The sequence below is a fragment of the Elgaria multicarinata genome, chromosome 1 (assembly GCF_023053635.1).
Source record: "Elgaria multicarinata webbii isolate HBS135686 ecotype San Diego chromosome 1, rElgMul1.1.pri, whole genome shotgun sequence".
Lineage (NCBI taxonomy): Eukaryota > Metazoa > Chordata > Lepidosauria > Squamata > Anguidae > Elgaria > Elgaria multicarinata.
This window is the reverse complement of record NC_086171.1, coordinates 18,690,885-18,714,015: the sequence shown is the minus strand read 5'-3', so window position 1 is coordinate 18,714,015 and position 23,131 is coordinate 18,690,885. Positions and strand designations below refer to the sequence as shown.

General features: G+C 43.6%; 1 protein-coding gene across 2 annotated transcripts; it reads right to left on the bottom strand.

Moving 5' to 3' along the window:
- Positions 1-892: 892 nt before the first annotated feature.
- GPNMB (glycoprotein nmb) lies at positions 893-22,748 on the bottom strand. Of its 2 annotated transcripts, none has more exons than XM_063123817.1 (11): positions 22,512-22,748; positions 17,997-18,149; positions 16,452-16,595; positions 14,395-14,577; positions 12,372-12,530; positions 10,657-10,956; positions 9,314-9,451; positions 5,789-5,891; positions 4,042-4,250; positions 2,301-2,394; positions 893-1,292 (listed from the first exon to the last, which is right to left on the bottom strand). In XM_063123817.1, the coding sequence occupies exons 1-11, from the start codon at positions 22,588-22,590 to the stop codon at positions 1,139-1,141; spliced, it is 1,716 nt and encodes a 571-aa protein (XP_062979887.1). In that variant the 5' UTR covers positions 22,591-22,748; the 3' UTR covers positions 893-1,138. The 2 variants fall into 2 exon arrangements, with proteins under 2 accessions (XP_062979887.1, XP_062979896.1); XM_063123826.1 differs by having other exon boundaries at positions 9,314-9,448.
- Between the last annotated feature and the right edge of the window lie 383 nt (positions 22,749-23,131).

The following is a 23,131-nucleotide window of genomic DNA, read 5'->3' as shown; positions in this document are numbered from 1 at the left end:
GACACATCTACACCAACCAGGATATAACACTATGAAAGTAGTACATGGTATGTGTCAATGGGCCCAACAGTTCTCAGTGCACTTCAATACTGCTATAAAGCAGCAGTGTAGATCTTGCCTTTTATATACCACTTTCATAGTGGAATATCCTGCTCATTGTCGATGAGCCCTAGGAGTTGATTTTTGTCTGAAAGCGTTGTGAACTGTGCTCAGTTCTGATACTCAAAAGAAATTTCTGGATTCAGAATTCTTTAATTCTAAAGCTTATGTCTTTTGCATGAGGATCTCAGGGTTCTAGTAAAAAAGCAAAGATCCTGGAAGCCTGCCCAGCCCTGGGCTACAGGTATTGATGTGCTATTTGAACACATCTGATCCCCACAGTCCTGTACAAACACATCCCTTGGAAGTGAAGCCGTAGATACTTTGCTGTGCATTGCCTTCTGCTCCTCTTGGCCCAGAAAGGAGATTCCCTTCCTGTACTTCATGTGTAGTGAATTAAATAAACAGAGGAAGCAGAACAAGCAGTAATGTTGAATTGCAAGTTTTCCAACTAGCTGAGGGTATATTGTATACGTTTATCCATTTGAAGCTATTGGAGTAAGTGATATCCGAAGTGTCTGAATGCCAGACATTTTTACAGGTGCCTATCCTAATTTTCGAACTAGCCACACTGCAAGTGAGTGGCATGCACAAACCATACTTGAACTAGGGAACTTCCAAATTAACAGTAAAAGCCTTGGCACATTTTTTCACAGAAGTAATTCCCTCCAAGTTCAATGAGACCTAACTCATTTGTATTTCATCCTAAGCCTAAATACCTTGGACGAAAATTCTCCATCACCAAATGCACACTTGCTGATACACAGGAGTAATTGATCAAAGAAACTGCATATAATACCCAGTTTAAATGATTTATTGTTAGCTAATATACTATAGCATATCCATGAACATAAGCGAATAAAATGTTCCAATTTCTCCACAAGATGCCATTTTATACTTCCAAATGAACTGAACAGCAGCCGTTTCCTTGTGTGTACTGCAAGCTGACCATCTAACACCTCATTTTAACACTTAAAACTATTCTTCCATTGTTGTAAAGCCCCAAATTTATGTAAATGTAAGAGGTTATACTGAACAGTTAGACGATTCCTGGCTTGCTTTTCAACAGAGGATCTTTCTCATTGTTTGCTGGGAAGAGAACAGCCTTGACATTATTGAAGTAAACACTCAGTCCTTCGCTAGTTGCCTCTTGTCCTGTTTTCCTTTCAATAGGCTTGTATTCTTTATATCTCCTGGAAGGAATTTTCAGAATTAATGTATTGAAAGGTTTTTCCTGTGAGGGTGCATTGTTAGGCCAAGAACGTAACTGTGGTGAGAACAAACAAACCAATTCCTGGGCCACTTTATGCTCCTCTACATATATTAGTGCCCAGAAGGTCAATATTGGGGGGGGGGGAATCACATGGGAACTCTAAGGTTATTAGCAAAGAAAATAAATACAGCTCCAGGTAGAAACTGGTTATATTACACACACACACACACACACACACATACACAAGCGCCTATTTTATGGTTAGAAAGGCTTATTGAATGCATCTCATCAATACAACAAACTACTCTGAAATTCCTTTTCAAGGGCTAAACCATGAAGGGAGGAAAAAAAATAAAATTGCTATTTTTGCAGAAATCTCTTTCCAAGGCCATTTCTACACCTGCCCTTTTTTCCAGAGATCGTCCTGGGATTATCCCTGTGTGTGCAAATGACACACAGGGGATTCCAGGAGCAGGCAGGGATGATCCCTCTATTTTCCTGGGATAATCCTTAAGTGTAAAAAGGGCCCAAAATAACTGGGAATCTGTACTGCCAACTGGGAGGCCCATGTGTCCTATTTTACAGAGGAAAGCCCTCTCTTTGAAAGCCTGTCCAGGCCAAGGCTGGTTGAAGGATAAAGAATCAGCAGAAGGGAGAGCTGGGCCCTGAAGTTGCCCATCAAGAGCTAGACGGCAGACCGGGCAAGGCACACGGGTCACCCAGTCACCGTCTCCCCCACTATGGCGAGTTGTATTGCATTTCTATTTACATTATATTGTTCGTACTTATTTCCAAATTGGCATCTAGACATATAAATTAGCTTATGCCATTTCAAGTAAATCTGTGTCCTGTTTTTGGGTGATGCAGAAGTGATCACTCCACTGTCAACACTTGCATTTGTATTATGAGTATTTCAATTGTGAGAGTTCTGCAAATCATAAAAGCAACTGTCTGGCATTAGTTTTAATGACCAGAGCCAGCAACTTACTTGTAAAGGAAGAAAGTCAAGGCAACAGCAAAGACCACCACGAAACCACAGGCAATCAGAACACCTTCTGCTGTTCTTGAAAATGGCCCTGGATCTTGAATAACAAGTTAAAGAGAGTGGCATTATTAGGGCAGGCCCACACTGCTTATCTCAGCAATCAGATGCACTCTTACAGTGCACAGGGTCTTCACACTGTACATGTGCTTGATGCTTCCACTCACACTGAGCCCTTGTAGATCAATATAACTGATGGGGACAGCTGTGGGCACAGCCAACATACTTTCTTGGCATGGGATCATCTGGAGAAATTGAGCCCATCTTTTGAAGGATAATCCCTGAAATTACAGCTCTGCAGAGCATCCAATGGTTTCATTGCACTAGCAGGAATGACTGCTAGCAAAACGGGAAGCTAGCACTTGGCACAGCAATTGGAAACTAGCCCACACTAGCATTTCTGCAATGGAAGAAGTCAGCGGAGGTCACAGAAGGGAACTCCACTAATCTGTCCCGTTCTGGAAACACTCGTCTAGGCTAGTTTCCAGGGATGCTGTAGCAAGCACCAGCTTTCCAATGCACTAGTGGTCATCCCCGCACCCTGATGAGACTGCCCAACAGAGCATGAAGCTGATTTATGGGCAAGCACTTATTTTAGACATACAGAGGACAATTGTGAAAGTGGGCAGGAATAGACGGGTGTAGAGTACTGGGGAAAACAACAGCAGTTCATCCCCATTCATCACTGAACTTAGGGTTGCATGATTTATTTCATTTCATTTATATTGTGCCTTTCTATTCTTGGTGCAGCTGGAAGCCACCCAAAAAGCTCTTCCTCACAGCACTTAAACCTCATATGATGGGCCTGCTATCTAAAAGGCTCTTGTCCCATGCATCATCCCAAACGCAGGCAGCATTTCCACACCAATGTGCAGCACTGGTGTCACTGTTCTTATTTGGTCAAGAGGCGTTCAAATATTATGCCCTCTATTATGGGCCGGCGTCAAGGGTAGGCATGGTTGGGCACCTGCTGAGGACCCACACCCTAGCAGGGGCCCACTGACAAATGTGGCTCCTGGAGTTGCTTGTCCTCTTCACCATTACAACCTGCTTACTCACCTCCTCTCACTTCATCTGCGCACATGTGCACCAGTGAGAAACTAAAGAGGGGGGGATTCCCCTCCATATATGCAAATAGAGCTTCCCATTTGTGGACATGGAAAAAAATACCAGATTGTTCCATGCCCTATGTCCCTGGTCAGCAACTAGCTACAAAGAGCCACTTTGACAAAGGAATGGGTGACAGTGGGCCACAGCCCCATGCTCCATCCCCAAAGTAGACTGCTGCCAAGTCTATTGCAACAGGATCTGTTTGTCTTTTGTCTCCGGGGTTAGTAATAAGAGGGGCCAGATAAAGCCAAAAGGCCACTACTTGCTGACCATGAGCATAAAATGGAAACAGACCCCTAGAACTCCAGAATGTGGTGCTCTGAATGAAGAGGCTTCCCTGGCTGATGCACATCGTACCTCTGGCATGAATGGTATCCTGCTGCTTCCTTTCTTATATCACGCTTCATCAGTCTTGCCTATCACAGTAATACTGCTTGAACTTTTGGGAGACAGATTTTCTGGGATTCTTTCTAGCACACAGGGGCTGCTAGACTTACAAATCTAACACTTCCTTGTGAAATAATAACAATTGCAAATGCTGATTGCAAATTGTTGCAGCCGTTCAGTCGGGACTCACCTCCATTGATGGAGATCAGAGTGCTTGTGAGAGCCAGGCTGGTCGCATCGCCCAGTGTGATGTTGACACAATAAGTTCCAGATTCGTTGAAGGCTCTTCTTATCGTCAGCAGGCACTCATCATCAGTGATGTCGACAGGGTCGCATGCCTCACTCTGTAAGAGCTGGCACGTGGGGTCAGCAATCATTGTGCAGGCATCTGTAGGGAGACTAGGGTGGGAGAGGAGCAAAAGACAGAAAGGGATCGGATTTTTAAGCAGTTCCCATTTTGTACCAGCCAATTCATTTCTTTGCAACGTTTCTATTCTGTTTTTTCTATAACACAAAAAGATTTATGACCTTTAAAAATCATTTTAAAAGCGTAAAGATAACTTTAAAAACAACACACAGCAATGTACAAAGATTGGCAACCAAAAGGCTATTAAGACCAACAGTAAACCTTGTGGTAGAAGGGTAAAAACACAATTATTCGCCAAAGGCCCATCCAAAAAGAGCAGCTCTTGAAAGCCTTTCTCTTTATAAATCATAGAATCATAGAATAGTAGAGTTGGAAGGGGCCTATAAGGCCATCGAGTCCAACCCCCTGCTCAATCCTGGTACACTTTCCACCAGATAATGATTATACCAAAACCAGTGATGTTCAACCAGAGTGAAACTGTTGCAAAGTGCGGCAGGATCAGACCTCCTGTTCCTAAATTAATTTCTGTTACACTGAGACTTAATTGAGACATTTTCAAATATTCAAAAGAGAAGGAGGTGTGGAGAGAAGGAAGGAGGATCTCGAAAAGAAAGGGGGGAGCCAAATGTAAGGGAGGTGGCGGAGGCAGGGTGCTGAGGAAGTAGGAAGATGGTGGAGGGCCAAGAGAGCAGCACATGCGGAGTAGACGCGCACACCAAGCATTGGCTGAGTAGCCATCATGACACACAATAAACGTTGCATAGGTCCTAGATTTTTGAATGGAAGGTGCGCAGAACAGGGGAAAGGGCTGGATTTTATATATGCCCTCTGCTTTCTTGGTTTGCCTTTCATGGTGACCTGTTTTGCTCAGTAAAAGCTAAAGCATGTTCTGTTTGAAAAAGTGCCGCCTTCAACACATGCACATGTGTGTATTGTCGATGGGATGGAATGAAGAGCCATTTAAAATGAGCCAATTCTGTTTGCCTTATTGCACATTGTTGATGGCTTCCCCTGGAGCATTCATCAAATGGATGGGATTGGGAATGTGCTTATGAAATTTACTGGACACATGTGCATGATTCAGCCTTCTCCAACCTGGTGTCCTCTGGGTGTACTGGCCTACAACTCCCATCATTCCAAGCCAGCATGGCCAATGGTCAGGAGTGCTGGGAGTCATAATCTAAAACATTTGAAGGGCACCAGTTTGGGGAAAGCTGAGTTATACCAGTTGTATAGTTCATTCCTCTTGCCTGGTGTTAGTAGGCCAATGGAAACGTTCAACCTGTTTAGATTAAGCATACTAGCGATATTCAATTACACTGGTGTTCTTTGGTCTTCTATGTGGTGCCCCTTCAGTGAGCTGAGAAGAGTACTATAGTTACTGAACAACATAAGGCCCAATCCTATGTACATCTAGATAGAAAAAGGGCCTACAACTTTCGTTGGGTCAGCAAAAAGGCCTTTTTTCTGTCTAATCATGCATAGGATTGTACCCTTAAGCATCTATAGCACTCAAGTATTTGTAAGTTTCATGAGAAGCAAAATGGTCAAAACTTATGCTAAGACTTACCTTCCTTGACATGTGACTGTAAAATCAACTACGGAGTTCTCCGTCTCAGTAGCTGCCACCTGGACACTTGTCATTTGGATAATACTCACCCCCAGGATTCCCTCTAGCAAAAGAAATCAATTGACACACTGTCAGAATTTCAGAAACATGAACTTTGACGGCCAAAAGTGCCTCATTCGGAATCCCGGGGAACGCATTGTGGAGAATGATCTTAACTCGGTCCGAAAGCTGCTTGCAAGGGAACTCGCTTGCAGTTTCTCATGATGACCACGCATCCTGATTCTTCTCCCAGAAGAACATGCGAGCGTGTTACCTCTTATTATATCTGGGCTTAGTAAACTCCTATTACAACTATTAGACATTGGTTCTTGTTGTATTTTAAGTTGCGTTTGGTTTTGTGGTTTAACCTTTTATTTTGTATCTAAATTGATTATTTACTGTAATCCAGCAAGAGAATGTTAGGTTATAGGGCAGCATACAGATGTCAGAAAATAAATAAATAAATATTACTACTACTAAATAAGCACCTCCCTTCTATTGTAATTTAATAATAACTGAATGGAATTCATGGGCTTAAGATGTTTAAGGGTGCAATCGTATGCATATTTAGATGGGGTGGGGGCGGAATCTAAACTCCAATGCTGGGAAGTGTAGGACTTTTTTCTGTCTAAACACACATAAGGTTGTGCCTTAAGCCACTTAAGACTTTATGTGCTTATGAACCCACTTCTAATTAACTGGTTGATCTATATTCTATAGAATTTATATGTCAATATGTTTAGAATAGTAGCTTAAGCACTCTTAAATTAGATGTAAGTTCTCTGGAGGCCAATCTCATTTTCAGGAGAGCTTCCTGGCCTCTGCTCACTACCCCAACAAAGGAGCGGTTAGGTGCAGTTGTATCATTTGATGTGCCTGTACAAGGACAAAACATATGACAAGACAACAGCCCTGCAGAGGTGTTGGAACAGAAGCAGTGTATACAGGTGACACCCAGGCAAGGTAACTAGATGAACAGATATTTCCAAGCATAAATGTTTATTGGTGAGTCTGCCTAGTAAAATGTCTGACATAAATCATAGGGTTGGACCCAAAGGTTCTTTTCTGGGAATGCCAGGAATTCCACCATCCAAAATGGGGGTTCCACTGATGGAAGAGTCCGCCTGTTGAAAGAAACCTCCTTCTGTTCATTGGCTCCAACACCTAATATTTGCCTGGCTTGCAAAAAAAGGATGTGATGTTGTTAGGGAGCTGCCCCTTTATTGATACTACAAAGTCTATATTCTTCTGAAACTTCTCTTGCATGTTAAGAGCGTCATCAGACGAGTGTTTTATTCCACGCTCGCGACTGGTCACTTACGGATCTTTGCGGGTCATTTTGACAATGCAGTGATCTTGCCATGTATCTCCCTCTCTGTTTCTCTGTTTTCGCATCTTAAAATAAGCATCAGAAAAACCTACTTTTTAAAAGTAAGTCAGGATTTGTCGGGATTTCCTACCATGTGCAGGAAAGTTCCCCTCTAAAGAGCGCTGTTCCCATTGTTCTGTAGGGGCCGCGTAGTCCATGCAATTGAGCTCGAGGATCATCAGAGAGGGGGAAATCCCGTTTCCCTACCATCACATACCATTGCTCTGCTCCCCGCTTCAGTTCCGCATTGGGGACGAGCTCAAATCACAATTAATTCCTAGTATTCCAAAACACTATTCTTCTTCAGGACCAGCCCTACCATTAGGCAGAGTGAGGTAGCTGCCTCAGGCAGCTGATTTTGAGCAGGGCTGGAGCCAGACTATGCTGTACTGAAGCCGCCCCCTGGCCCCGCTCCTGGCTTGGAAGCCAGGACGCTGGGGTTGGGGGGCGGGGTGGTGGCTTCAGAATGGCACACCCGGGCGCGCTGTTCTGAAGCTGCCACCCCGCCCCCCAACCCCAGCGTCCTGGCTTCAAAGCCAGGAGTGGGCACTGGCTTCGAAGCCAGGATGCTGGGGTTGGGGGACGGGGCGGAGGCTTTGAAGCAGCGTGCCCGGAAGTGGCTTCCGGGTGTGCTGTTCTGAAGCTGCCGCCCCGCCCCCCAACCCCAGCGTCCTGGCTTCGAAGCCAGGAGCGGCTTCCGGCCGGGCACTGGCTTTGAAGCCAGGACGCTGGGGTTGGGGGGTGGCCGGGGCGGCGGCTTTGGAACAGCGCGCCCGGAAACCATTCTAGGAGATCAGCTTCCTGGTGTGCCGTTCGGCGCCCTCCTTTGCTTGGTGCTCTAGGCTGCCGCCTGAACTGCCTCTATGGCAGCGCTGGCCCTGATTTTGAGTATCATGAAAAGCAAATGGTTAGTTATTTAGGCTGCAATCCTTTAGCCCCTAGGCAGCATCCCACAGGATGCAGTAGATTGCCCTCTCCAAGGTCAGAATTCTGACCTTAAGAAGGGGGGGGGAATGGATGGAGGGCATGCCAGTTGGCAGGGAGGGAGAGGCTATGGATCCACTGGAGCCTCCATCCCTGGGGAACATTTAGTCCATGGCCAGAAGAAAAACATTTGAAGCCCTGCCTCCCTCTGAGTTCTGCCTTGTTGGCAAGAGTAGACAGGGACTTATCAGAGGTTCTGCTTAGAGAGCTTAGGATTGTTTCCTTAATGTATCGTTACTGTATTTCTATTCCTAGAGAGGTGCTTGTGGGATTTTCTGCCTTGGGTGCCATAACTTGGCCAGTTATGGTTAATATACTTGACAGTATAGGGCTGGAGGTGAAGAATTTGCTGTTCCACCTCAGGCAGCAAAATGTCTCGGGCCAGGTCTGTTCTGTTTTTAGGGTTTGATCACAAGGTAGCCTTCCTGCAGGCTCGTTGTGCCCTGTTTTTTCTTTAAATGTGAAATTTCACAGTATCTACCTCACTGCCAGAGTTTTCCTCCTACCCGTCCCTGGTATGTAATGCAAACTCCCATCTGCACATCTACCTTTCGCCCCTCTTCCCTACCAGCTCTTCCCCAACCCTGCACCAGCATTTCCCTACTACTACTTATGTCTCCCTGTATGAGTCAGTTCCCCTGTGGGTTCTTTTAAATGGGGAGAAGTTGTGCACGAGTGTTATGGTGGAAGTTTGGAAATGCACGTTTTCAAAAGAACTCCAGAAGGGTGCATGTACTACCCCATCAAAATAAAAAAATAAGGGGAAAGCAGTCATGTTTCTACTATGCCAACCAGAAATGAAAGGACACGAAGGGGAGCAAAATTGTACTCCACAGACATGCCCATTGAGAAACATCACAGTAAATGTCACAACCAATACTCCTGGAGAAATGCCACAAGGTCCCCAAAAGAGGGATCGCGCTAGTGGTTCTTTGCAGTACTACAGCACACGAGGAGAAATTTGATCAGATTTTCCCCGTTGTGAAAAAATACAGGCAAAGCAGGGTTGGGTGGGAATCACGCGGCGGCTGCAGGACCGTGACAACAACGTGTGGATAGCTTGTAACACTGCGGAAGCGACGCAAGGCGACAGCACATTAAAAGCATCATCTGATCAAGCCCTAGATATGTACCTGCAATGAAGAGTGATGACGAGTAAGGTCCATACCGAGTAATATGGCATCCATCAGCAGGAGCCTGTCCTGTTGGCAGCCCTGTGAAACTGTTAGTAGTGGGAGTTGTCATATTAGAAGGCAGTTGTGTGGTTACTGCTGAATCAACGGATGGAGGGAAAGAAAAGAGTTAAGATAGTTAACTTTATTTTATTTATTTATTTATTTATTACATTTATATTCCACCTTTTTTCCTCCAAGGAACCTGAGGCAGTATACATAATCCTCCTCCCCCTCTCCATTTTATCTTCACAACAACAACAACCCTGTGAGGTAGGCTGGGCTGAGAGTCTGTGACTGGCCCAAAGTCACCCAGTGAGCTTCCGTGGCTGAGTGGGGACTAGAAACCGGATCACCTGACTCCCAGTCCGACACTCTCGCCACTACACTACACTGGTTCTTCTGTTCAACATGCTCAAAAAGTTTTGCTGTAAAGGTAGTTACATTTAGAACAAAACATTTTGAGCATGGTGAACAGGATCTACCTGGAACACCTCTAGCTCTTGCAGCGGTTGCTCATCTCTCACGAATTCCAGTAGTATTTGCATAGAAAAAAAACACCTGGTGTATTATGCTGATTATGTGTTATAACTGATGTTTCATTTTGTACTATTAAGCAAAGGAAGCACAAATGGTTATATCTGCTTTCTGTGGTTCTGGAGAGGGATGGCAGAGAGGGTCTGCTCTACAGTTCACAGTTCATTGCCCAGATAGAATGTAATGTATATCTAAGGATCATCTATAACACAAAACTTCTATGACTAGACTTTTGTTCTTATATTGTTGTTCAGTCACCCTGTGGTTCCTGAAAGATGGAAAAGTTGAATAGAAATATTTTAACTAAGTAAAATAAAATCTATGACGATCATTTCAAAATTTGTTTCCATACATATTGATCTGGTTCACATGACATGATAGCCTATGTGGTTTAATTTACCCACAGGGGCTGTTGTGTCATACCAGGTGCCTGTGGGTGCCATTTTTGCATGGTGTTCTTGGGTGCCCAGGTTGTCATGATTTATCATGTCATGAGAACCCAGGCAGCAGGGGTTGTTTGAGAGTTAGACAACCCTCAAATAACCCTAAAACAAACCATAGTTTGTTAGTGCGGCCATGTTTACCCATCACAATGAGCCACAATTCAAAATTCCATACCATGTTTAGCGTTATGTGCAAACCAGGCTTTGAGCCTGCTAATCCATCTGTCAATTACTGCCATGGGCTATTGGGCTGTTAATTCGTTTCATGTTAACAAGCCACATGCTTAAATAAACCATTCATTGACTTGAGCTTCAGACTCTTACCTGGTCGTGGTGGTGGTGACGTCACTGGCCCACAAGGTACAGGTATAAAAGCTTCAACAGACAGATCAAAACTGAAATTTCCCAGGAGAGCATACGTGTGCATTGAAGTGGAACTGTTGGAAACGAATGAACCACTGCCATCTCCATAGTTCCAGTGGTAGGAAATAAAAGAGTGGTTCAGGTAGTTGGAGGGATCGTGAAGCTGGACATCAAACGTGATAGGGATATCTTTGATGAAGATATGGTCTGAGGCATTGCGATCATTTTTCTGGGATATGTTCACATAGAAGGGGATTTTATCTATATATAAAATAAAGCCAAAACAAAAGAATGACACTGTGACAGATAATGTCATACCCTTAGGACAAATACAAAACAAAACATGGATGTAACAAAATCATTGTCATATGGATCTTTCACATTTAGGACAAGCCTGGCAGAAACCCCCAGAATTCCCTCTCCTTGGTAGTAAAAATGAACGATATAAATTAAAGAACTGACAATTAGCTGCCTTTGAATGATACCGCAGTAGCTGCTTCATTCTATGTAATGGTAGGGCTAACCTTAATGGAACTTCACAACCTGTGCTTACTGGTGAAAACTTAATGCAGTATGGGAGCAGGGCTAGGGGGGGGGCATTTGCAGTGTAGCATTGCTATGCAGGGGGCTTTCTCATTTGCCTTCCAACTCTCCGTCACAAAGCTTTCATCCATGTCATCCCCACTCTACACACATACACCAGGATTGTTGATGTGTGTATGGAAATTGGTGAAAAATGTCCTAGGGGAGGAGTTGCTGAGAAGAACTTGTGGGTAAGGCGAGTTTAAGCATAACTACCAGGTGGAGTTTTCATCTCCAGGCTACTGTTTCCTGTAGGGCTGGATTAACAAGTGAAGAACTCTAGTCACCCCACCCCTGCATAAAAGCTGGTGCGTAGGCAAAAGAGGTTTGTCAGTACAACGTTGCTGATTCTGGATGCTCCTTTGCTTGGACCACCCTTGAACCCTGAACTATTGCATGGCTTGAATCCCATGCCTTGAGACCGTGTCTTGGATATATTGCTGGATTTTGTGCTCCATCAGATGAGCGTTTTATTGCACGCTCATTGCTGAGCACTCATGGATTTTCGCGGGTCTCTCTCATGACGTCTCATGCCTCCCACCCTTTCTAGCCTTTCTCGTGCCACAAAAAAAAACCCAGTAAGTCCGACTTATATTTAAAGATGGAAGTTTTTGTGAACCACCCAGAGAGCTTCAGCTATTGGGCAGTATAAAAAATGTAATAAATAAATAAGTTACCGCTATCTCTGGCTGTGTGCAGGAGAAGCAGCGGGATCAAAACGGTCCACTGAATGGGCCACATGCAAATTGTTTACTTCCTCTTTTGAAAGAGGAAGTAATGAGGGACAAACATGTGGGCAGAGAAGTGACAGTAAGCAAAAGCGATTTTCCTCCGTGTGATGACGCTCTTCAAGACCTGTTTCTGCTTGGATTATTTGGGTTTACTTGAACTTGGGCTCACAAAGGACTCTGATCCATGGACTCTGGTAAGATGGCTGTGTTTATGTCCTGCAGCATTAAAGGAATTCACTGTTTCTTTAACACTTGTTTGGCTACTACTTTTGTGAGGATCTGACAGATTGAGTGATTCTGCCAACTTCCCTAATGTAAACAGACCAAATTTGCTAAAATATTTATTTAGCCTAGGACACTCACCTGTTACAACATAAACCACACTTGCTGAAGTTACTGGTACATATGATCGATAACCCCTTCTGTAGACTGACACTTCCATAATTTGTTTGCCAAGCGTGATATTTATTGTGTTAATGGACACACTTGCTGAAGAACCTCCTGTCCTTTGATAATACTGGCCTGCGAAGAGAGAAAGAAATGAAAAAGATGGCACTGCTGTGGGATTCTCTTTTTTGAAAATGGATGCCCAATCTCAAGCAGCTTAACAACTCACCCATTACCAAAAGTACAAAATAAATAAATACCATGTCAAAAGCAATTATAAAATATATTACATATTTATCTAGTCCTTCTTATAAAAAGATCAGTGCTGTCATTTGACTTCCACAACAACTCTGTGGGGTACTTTAGGCTGAGAGATAGAAACCAGCCCAAGCAACTGGGTCACTTACCCAGTTAAGTTCACGGTGAACAAGAATTTGAACCCAGGTTCTATTTTTCCTGGTCAAAGTCCAATGCTCTATTCACTTGCATTTAGAAGAGCCCTTGGATGGTATATAATTCAGTTAAGCAATGACGAATTCTAACAGGTACCTCCTGATACCTTATAGTAAAACCCAGAACATTGGTTTACCAGTGGATAGTGGTAAACCAATGTTTACCACTATCCACACTATCTGTGTGGATAGTGTTATTATATGGTTTAGCCACTAGATGGGACTGCACTGACTTGCATCTGGGTGGAGTTGGGAGTTTCCTGTCTGTTCAGTTCTTCTCGGCGAGAGACAATAGAATCTTCCTCTAGCTTCCTGACTGGTTTGAGGCTTCTGTGACACCAGCAATGGTTGTGCAATAGAAAACTAAGGGAAGGGGCCATATCTCTGTGGTAGAGCACATGCTATGCATGCAGAAAGTCCCATGGTCAGTCTAGGTAAAAGGACTGCAAATAATAATAATAACTACAAGTAAATAATAATAAATAATAACTACAAGTTCAATCGCAGCTTTTAAAGCTCAGCTAAAAACTTTTCTTTTTCCTAAAGCTTTTAAAACTTGATTTTGTTCTGACTTTTATACTGTTAGTTTTACTCTACCCTGTGCCTGTTTGGTGCATTCTCTTCCCCTTCTTATTGTTTTATTATGATTTTATTAGAATGTAAGCCTATGCGGCAGGGTCTTGCTATTTTATTGTTTTACTCTGTACAGCAACATGTACATTGATGGCGCTAAATAAATAAATAAATAAATAATAATAATAATAATAATAATAATAATAGGTCTAGGAAAAACTGCTGCCTGAGAGCCAAACATTTAGGTGTGGAGCTAGCTCAGTGGCAGAGAACCTGCTTTGCATGCAGGAGGCCACAGGTTCAGTCCTAGCATCTCCAGGTGGGGCTCGGAAGGAATCCTGCCCCAAACCCTGAAGAGTGGAGAACAATCCTATGCTAGATGGACTAATGGTCTGACCTGGTATAAGGCAGCTCCCTCTACATCATCCCTGCCCAACTGGGTGCCCTCCAAATGGGTGCCCTCCTACAACTCCCACCACCCAAGCCAACATGACTTATGGGATCTGTAGTACAGTGCATCTGGAAGGAACCAAATCGGGGGAGATTGCACTGGCATAATGGTTAAAATAGGCATATTAGTAGACTAGAAATATTTCATAATAGAATGTACCACGTGAGCTTTGGTGTAAAGTTGTATGTTTAACTTTTTATGTGATAAATATATATCCTACTCCTCCAAAGTTGTTCAAAGTGGTTGTCATTTTGAGCTGTTCTTCTATAAGCATACTTTATTAAATTGGGAGTGCCATGCATTTGCGAGGGGAGGGTTATATGTTTGATGTCCAAACCCAAGAGAAGTCAATAAAATAGCTTCTGTATTCTCAGAGCAGTTCTCTTATATAATGGCTGCTAAGTTTATCTCATAGAATCCTTAGTAGTAGGCAGTATGGACTCCTGCAAAGCACTTTATGCTTCTTCTTTTTTAAGTTCTTAACAAATGAATTATAAAAGAACAATATGAAGCCGGAACCAACCGAGAGTGTGAAACACATAGATAAAGTTTCTTCTCCTCCAGTCATGACCACGGGGAAAAGGTCTCCCATCTGGGAACACATTGTGGCTGTTGTTATGTGTGCAATTTGGCCAGCCACAATCATCAATCCATGCAGTCCAGTTGTAAACATACTGGTCAGGAAGGTTTGAATAATCTGAAGAACCTAGAGAGAGAGAGAGAGGGAGGGAGGGAGGGAGGGAGGGAGGGACATATCAGGCCTTTCAAGATAAATCAAGTCCATTAAGACTTCAATTCTAAACATAGTTACTAGGAGTAAGTATTGGGGCTTATAGGACTGGCTAAGACTCTATGTTGCCAGAGGCAGAGCAGCAAATGGCTCAAACAAATGAACGGAGCCCAAGTCAAGACACTGAGGCCATAGCTAGACTGAAGGTTTATCCCTGGATCTTCCAGGGGTGAAACCTGTTCATCTAGGTGACACACAGGGGATCCAGTGCTCAGGCAGGGGCGAACTCTGGATGTTCGCAGGATAAACCTTAGGTCTAGCTGTGGCCATAGTACCTAAGGCAGGCTAGGTTTCTTTGGCACCTGAGGCAGAAAATCCCACAACCCCCCTCGCCTTCTGTGGCAATAAAGCATAGCAATAACTAAAAATGGGCTGCTGTTACATGACCCTCAAAACCAGCTGCTTGAGACAGCCACCTTGCTCTGCTCCCTGAGGATTTACTTCTGTATATTCACAGAATTACGCTGCACATATGTATGGGCCAAAACAGCTACTTGACATCGGATGTCACAAAACTCCCATGGAGCTTTGCAAAGTAAAAACTTCAAGATGACCAGAATTACAATTAAGCAAATCTTCTCATTGGTTACTAATGGAAATATCCCATGAGCCACTGCCAGCAAACACATCATCATAGGTATCCTATAAATCATGTAAGAAACTGTAAATGAAATACATGCCTCTACTACATCAGGAATATAAAGTCTGAAATAAATATATGGATATTATCCAAGTTCCAGTTTACAGGAAATCTACAGGGAAGACACCTCAATTACAGAAGCTCAATTGTAAATAATGCAATTTGCAGAGCACTGATGTGCTGTTTTGTGCCACTTACGTTATTTTTGAAGAGGCCTGGGAAGAGGAGGCCTCTTATGAATGGTAGCCTCAGTCATTTCAAATATCCCTGCTAACTTCAGTCACGGAAGAACAGTCCCTGATTGCACATCCCACTAAAACAATATGTCTAATAAATTTAAATCATCAGGTTGCTTTTTAGAAATTGCTGGAGTAATTTAAATCCATTTACTACTCACATTTCCCCACACTCCAGAATGCAAGGCAATGGTAATTTTATGGTAGCAAGACTTCAAGATAAAATCTGCCTATGAACCGGGCAATGTAACCTGACCAGCCCCGTTTCTTCTAAGAAGAAATAGACACAATTCCTATACAGGCTATTTGATGATATGTATGTATCACAGAATCACTCCTGTTTGTTGTGAGGTGTTGGTTAACCTGGTAAGGCACCATAGACAGGCGCGCTGTGGGACCACCCACCCTTGCCTGGAGCCTCCATTCTATGCAACAATGGCAGCTTGGGAAATTGTGCATTTCCCAAGTTGCATAAGTGGCAGCCGTGAAGGCCCCATTAACACAAGCTTAAAGGCATAAACGGGAATTTGGGAAATACACAATTTCCGGAGCTGCCCTTGTTGCGCACAATGGAGGCTCTGAAAAAGGATGGGTGGCTGCCAGGAAGTCGCCGAACCACAGTGCGCTTGAAGAGTGGGTTGGTGAACACACTGTGGCTCATCAAACTGGGTCCAAGGGGGTGGGCGTGGACTCCCGGATGCAGTTGGGGGCCCACGACATACCTAGGTGTAGCTATGAGGACTGTCACGATGAGCGCCTGCACTTCAAAATTTACTTCTACATCACTGTTCATGAGTGAGGCAGGGCGGTGGCACACTAAATGCCTCATCTGGAAGCACGTCAAGTCTCATGTTGGGTGAACATGGAGGTAGGAAGTGCACTTAGGCAAAAGTGCAGCCAGAGCTGTTACTTACCATTTATGCAGTTCCTATCATATACTATATTGCAGTCATTGTCTTCTCTCTGACATCTGGGAAACATCAGGCTCACACGAAAGGTCACATTGGCTCCTATCAGAGTTGGGCTGTCACTGGTCAAATTGGCCATTACTCTTCCCCCTGAAAAAGTTCAGATCATGTTTGTTTGTTTGCTCCAAGGAGCTCAAGATGTTGTACAAGGTCCCACACAAACACGCACACCTCATTTTATCCACACAATCACCCGATGCATTATACAGCAGGGGTGGGCACAAGGTAGATCTGGATCTACTGGTATGTTTATGTTTTGTTGTTGTTGTTGTTGTTTTCCTCCCCCCCCCCCAAATGTATGTTTAAAACTTTGTAAGGTCGCCTCGAGGCCCAGCATTGGGCAAAAGGCATGATACAAATAAATATCATCATCATCATCATAGATCTCTGGCTCATTTGCAAAAGATCAGCAAGGATTTCTGGCTCACAAGAGCAATTCTCCACCCTCCACCCCAGGGGAAACTGGCGGCTCCAATGTCTGAATGTTAGTCAGAGCTGTAAAGGAGCTATCCAAGGTGCAAAGAGTGGGAGAATGAGCTCATGCTAAACCATCCAGCAAGGGATTATTACTGCAGGGATTTTATGTGTACCAAAACAGGCCATGTTGTCCTCTTAGAGCCATGGGGATGTGTCTCTTCAGATTCTTGGTCCATGCCTGAAAAGTGATCCAGCAGCTGGGGTCCGGGTGGGGCTTTATGCACAGCAATGTTGAGGAGGAGACATAGTGCTGAATGTGCCTTTTTAGGCCAACAAAGGGCCAGTGTGTGAGGGGCCATGTAAGCCCATGGCATCTGCCCCACTGCCACTTTGATCTCTGCACTGGAGGCTGGTGGCTCCGATGCCAGCGGGGCAGCGAATCCGCTCTGGGTTTCAGTCAGAATCAGTCAGAGCTCGAAAGGAGCTATCTAAGGTGCAAAGAGTTCTGACTAGTTCTGACTGAAACCCAGAGTGAATTCACTGCCCCACTGACATTGGACCTCCAGCTTCTACTGCCCTACCCCATCCCTAAATTATGCTCTGTGGACTGAAATAAAGAAATACTCAGGAGGAAAGGTAACCAGGAGTGGATTTGTGCGTGGAAGGACCATCAGCTTCATTCAGTTCTGACACTTGAAACAAATTCCTGGATTCAGAATTCTTCCATTCTAAGTGTATTGCTGGCTTTGCTGATAGATCCTGGGATTTTAATAAAAACAAAGCAGATCCTGCAACCCTGAAGTCTGTCCACTCCTGTTTTACAGCAGTTTCTCAAAACTCGTTAGTGATCTTTAAAACAAACCTGTAACATGGAACAGGTCATTTCCTTTTTTTTTTAAAGTACATTTCATTTTAATTATTTATATTGAAATTCAGTACAATAAGAAAAAAACAGATATAACAAATACATTTCATAACCAAAGTTGCTTAATGCATGATTATAAGGCCAACTTGGGTTTTATGTGGTTGAGCTTAATTGATCTTTCTTGTTTCACACTCCGCATAAAACCGTACCTTTCCAGCAGTCTTTCCATCTGGGGTCTCCTTCTTCCCAGTAAGGGTAAAGTTTGTCATTCCAGTTATTGTGGTCAGAAGACCAGCTATTTAGCCTGCCATGGAACTTGTTGTGAGAAGAAACTCTTCCTCGTCTCATCACATCTCGAAATTCTAGAAAGAAAAATTAACAATGTGCCAGGAGTAACCATGAACCTTTTGTCTGCTTTGCATACCCTAAACGGCGAATGTAACGTTTTGCAATATTACTGCAGAGAAATTACATGTCTGCGCTATGATTCTTTGATGTTTTCCCTTTGCTTGTGGCATGTTCAGAAGCTACAAAAGGATTTTTGTAAATTAGAGGCACATGAATGAACATTCTCCAATCCTTCATTTCCTCATCATAGCATTCTCAGGGACAGTTTAAAATCCTTTTCGATTGTAAATGAACCACAGTTCCGTGTAAATCAACTACAGCTAGCTAATTGAAAGCACATTGTGGGAATTCTATTAAGAGGTTTAACTAATGAATGTTTGGTGAGTGTAGCCCACACCACAACAAACGTTGCATAGTTTGGATGAGTGAAATCATAGGATATATTGTGACAACTCGGATTAATACCGAGAGGCACAAGCTTTTACTGTAACCTTGGCTTGACATGTACAGAGAACTGGAGGGTCTGCAGTCTTTTGTACATCTGACCCAAGACACACTTGACTAATTTTAGGATTTGGGGCTTGTTTCCGAAGGCACACTGGCTGGAGGTTTGGGTGCTGTGTGTTTTTCATATCTAGTATGGCAGCACTTTTAAGGAGGTCATAAACACTCAAAGTATGGTTCTCATTTATGGATGTTGGATTTTCTCTTGCTATTTGTTTCTCTAACTGAAGTTTCTAGGACCTTCCTAGTTTGTTGCTTCTGATATCGCAAGTCAAGCCAAACAGCGACCAGACGTTCTGCAAGACTTCCTTGTGGCCATCCTGCCATTTCCAGTGTGAGTAGTAAAAGCTCTTAACAGCGATTGTTTGGGTGATAGTTGATAGTTAACTGATATCAGAATCCACACGTACAAGATTCAGCACAATATTTGGTTATAGATACACCCAACCACCACCGAGGGTTTTGGAACTTTGGCCAGTGGAGGTTGGTGGCTCTGATGTCAGTGGGGCAGTGAATCCAGTCTGGGTTTCAGTCCGAACCCTAAAGGATAGTTCCTTGGATAGCTCAGACAGGATTCACCACCCTACTGACATCAGACCCGCCGGCGTCCACTGGAGGAAGCGCTACCAAAACAACAGTGTTCCAGACTGACCAATTTTTCTGTCCCCTCCTGCCCCAGGAAAGAAACAGGATCTGTTTGGCTGTTCCTGCTTCATGTACTTGGTGCAAGGCAAAGCACTGAGAAACCCTTTCACACTTCATATGCGTGTCACATTAAGAGTTACTCTTCTGTCATGTTCCATGAGATGGCAAAATAATTCAAGAGCCTGCGTTAATTGTACATTGTGATGCAGGAAGAACATACTTGTAAAGTGTGAATGGAGCCAATTGTCACTGAATTTCTAAAGCTGTACTCCACCCTTCCCCAATCTGGTGCCCTCCAGATAGGTTGGATTGCAACTCCCATTATCCCCAACCAGAATGCTGACTGAGAATGATGGGAGCTGCAGTCCAACCTATCTGGAGGGCACCAGGTACAAGAAGTCTGGTGTACGGTACATAAAATACAGTGGCCATCAATGCATCATACGATGGCTATGTCTGTCTGTCTCCTGCTCATGCTGCCTCACCATTCTATGAACCTTTAGATTTTTTTTAATTGTATATAATTTTAAAGGTGTTTTGAAGTCTGTGTGTTCTCCCTCCTTTTTGCATATTTCTCCAGGATTCAAAAAGTATGCATGTAGGGTGGCATTTCCCATGCTTTGCTGAATGGGGGGGGGGGAGTGCACATTTTAAGAAATGTGCATTTTTCCTAATCTAAAATGTGAATTTTTCCCATTCTAAAATGTGAATTTTTCCTGGTGGGGAGGAAGGATGCTCAGGTTCAGGAATGCAAATGAGGAGAACTGAGCTTTGAGGAATTCAGAGAACTCCACCCCTCCCCGTGACTGCATTTAGTAAACAAAAACCAAGCACACAAGGGCCATTAAACCAACTGCTTAATGCTGTGTGGGGTTTGGCCCTCAGTTGTGCAGAATGAGTGCACTCAAGACCTCAGAAATATTTCCCTGAGCTAAAGCCACGTCTAACAAACACAAAGAGCTCTTTAGCTAGCAATTTCCTTTCCAGAGGCAGCACATATAGTTGGTGCAAACATGTGAGACCAGAAAGAAAAGAAAACACTCTCAGCATTCTAAGTATTTTATATAGTAAGTGTCAATCAATTAAACTTATAGTAAGTGTGCTTTGGGTTGCAGCCTACAGGTGTGAATGACAAGCTCACTAGTCACAATAGGTTGTTCTCAAAGCCAGGTGAATTCAAGGGAAGTGAAAACACGATGTATTCATTTTTTAAAAACCAGCCTTTAAATGCAAGCTCATAGTTTGTAACCCGCATTAGTGCCGCTGAGTACAGGGCGAGGGAATGATGATTATTCTATGTAAACATTATCAGAATAAAAGAATATGATCTTCTGTACATTGCATAGAGTCAAAACTGGCAATTTCCGCTAACTATCCATTCTTGTATTGGATGTTTTGATGAACAAAGTTCATCTGGTAGCAATTTATGCTTGCTTCGTTGCATGTTTTTATTTTAATGCTGCCTTTCATAATCGGGGGTGGGGTGGGGTGGGGGAGAGAGAGAGAGAGAGAACACTTTCTTAGGCACTCTTCTCTTGTTGTTGAGATTGACACAAATGTGGTCGCTTTATGAAGTGCCTTGCATTTCAATTAAAACCACAAGTCTTTAAAGGGTTTTTTCTTAGGCATTCTTCCAGTGGGTCAGATGAGAGGATTAACAGTTTCATTGTAAGAAGTGATCTTTGGTGCCAGTAAATACAAGAACTCCGAAATCCCATTATTTGACTCTATGAATGTATTTTGCAATAACGCTTTTAAAACTATCATGGGGGGGAGGAAATAACGAAGTCTTCTCTCCGTGTGTAAAATAAAGGAAAAATGGAATGAAGTGGAGACTTGAGGGTCTTTCTGAGCCTTGAGAAGATTAACAAACAAAACTCATTTAAACATAGAGTGGAGAGGCGGGGCAGTGCCTTGCTCCTTTCCCAACTCAAAAATTCCCACTTCCTAAAGTGGCCTGACTTTGAACGAAAATATATAAAGGCTGTTGGTGCATTTTTACCAGCATAAGAATGTAATGCTCAATTTGCTCCTAAGGATGAGGGAGGGGGCACCAGAGCCCTGCCAAGAAACAAAGATGGTACCACCACTTTATGGTTGGCTTGCAAGAGGTTCCAGGTTCAATCCCTGGCATCTCGAAGTAGGGCGGGAGGAATTCCAGCCTGAAACCCTGGAGAGCCTCTGCCAGTCAGTGCCGACAATACTGGGCTAGATAGACCAAGGGTCTAACTCAGTATGAGGCAGCACCCTGTGTTCCTATGAGATGAGAGTCATCCCTGCAGGAGGCAATAAGGGTACTAAACAAAGCATGGTTTCCATCTATCTCAGGCCGTGTAGAGGAGACGGGAGCAGCGTATAGGTGAGATGTCTCCCTCCAGCTATTCCTAGGTGCCATTACAGATCCAGTCTTGTGCCATCTTTTGGAAATCTAGTGTGTGCAGCTTCAGAAATAAAGACATTTTCACATCTCATACACACGGACCATGCACTTAATTCAGAAGGATTAAATTCTCACCCCTCCCTTGTTCTATAACTCAAAATCACTAATACACAATAGAATCATCTATAAATAAGCACTGCAAGGGATGGAAAATTCCACCTGGCACCTGGAATAATAGGATGGTCAAGGGGTATTCAAAGGTAACTGATCTTGACCCAATGAGTTTCACCCGAAGAATTTATTTATTTATTACATTTATATTTCGCTTTTCCTCCCTCTAAGGAACCCAATCCTTCTCTCCATTTTATCCTCACAACAACCCTGTGAGGTGAGTTGGGCTGAGAGTCTGTGACTGGCCCAAAGTCACCCAGTGGGTTTCCATTGCCAAGTGGGGACTAGAACCCAAATCTCCCAATTCCCAGTCCAACACTTTAGCCACTACACCACACTGGCTCTTCTATACATGTCTATCCATAAGTGTGTCCCATCAACCTTAATGAGACTTACTCCCATGTAAGTGTTTATGGGCTTGCAGCCCAAGTCTAGAACAAACACATTACAATTGCTCTCATTACTCCTTCTCTAAAGATCAGAATAGCTAACTTCCTGTGCCATTAGCAACACCTTGAGCTGCATACTTCAACTGACTTCCATGCTTCACTTGCTGGTTTCTATAGATGTTTAAAGGCACCTGTGAAGGCCACATTTTGCCCCCCTGACTAGAGTTGTCAATCCCATGGCAAATTCTTTCAGTGAGGGGATAAAGAGGGGGGAGCCAGGCACTCACGTTTGGTGGCCACAGCAGATAGAACTCCTTCAGCCATGAGCAGGTACCCGAGGAGGAGGCAGAGGCAAGCCCACTTCATGATTGCACAGATACAGCTGGACACCCGGATCACAGAACTTGTACAGGTTCACTTGCTGTTTCTCCGAACCTCTTCAGACTAGAACTGGGAAAAATGCTTCCCTGCTGCTCTCCTCCTCTCTGATTAAATTAAGGACCTGGGGCTCATCATGTGATGGCATTAAGAAGAGATGCATGATATTGTGTCTTTGCTTTTCTCTCGCTCTCTTTTTCCACCAGCTCATGTGCTTATGACTCATTCCTCTCACTTTTAACATCCACTGGGATTTTTAACAGCTCTGCTTAGCCACACAGGCCTTTTGCCTCTCAGGCATTTGTGGAGCAATTTTGCACCTTTCACAGAGGGTGTGTAGACATTTGTTTTACGCCAAGATGTGAATTCCTACAGCAGTTCAAGGATGGCCAACATCTACATTCTTGAGGAACATTCCTGGGCCAGATCTACACTAAGCAGGATATAATACCTTGAAAACAGTATATGCAATGTGTCCTGGGCCCAAACAGTTGTCAAAACCATTATAAACCATTATAATGCATATATG

Excerpts from the sequence above, each read along its gene's own strand:
- GPNMB (XM_063123817.1), bottom strand. The coding sequence starts at position 22,590 with ATGAAGTGGGCTTGCCTCTGCCTCCTCCTCGGGTACCTGCTCATGGCT. Across the intron at positions 4,251-5,788 it reads ACAGTCACATGTCAAGGAAG|TCTCCCTACAGATGCCTGCA; the intron begins GTAAGTCTTAGC and ends CTCCCACCCTAG. Across the intron at positions 2,395-4,041 it reads TCTGATCTCCATCAATGGAG|ATCCAGGGCCATTTTCAAGA; the intron begins GTGAGTCCCGAC and ends TTGTTATTCAAG.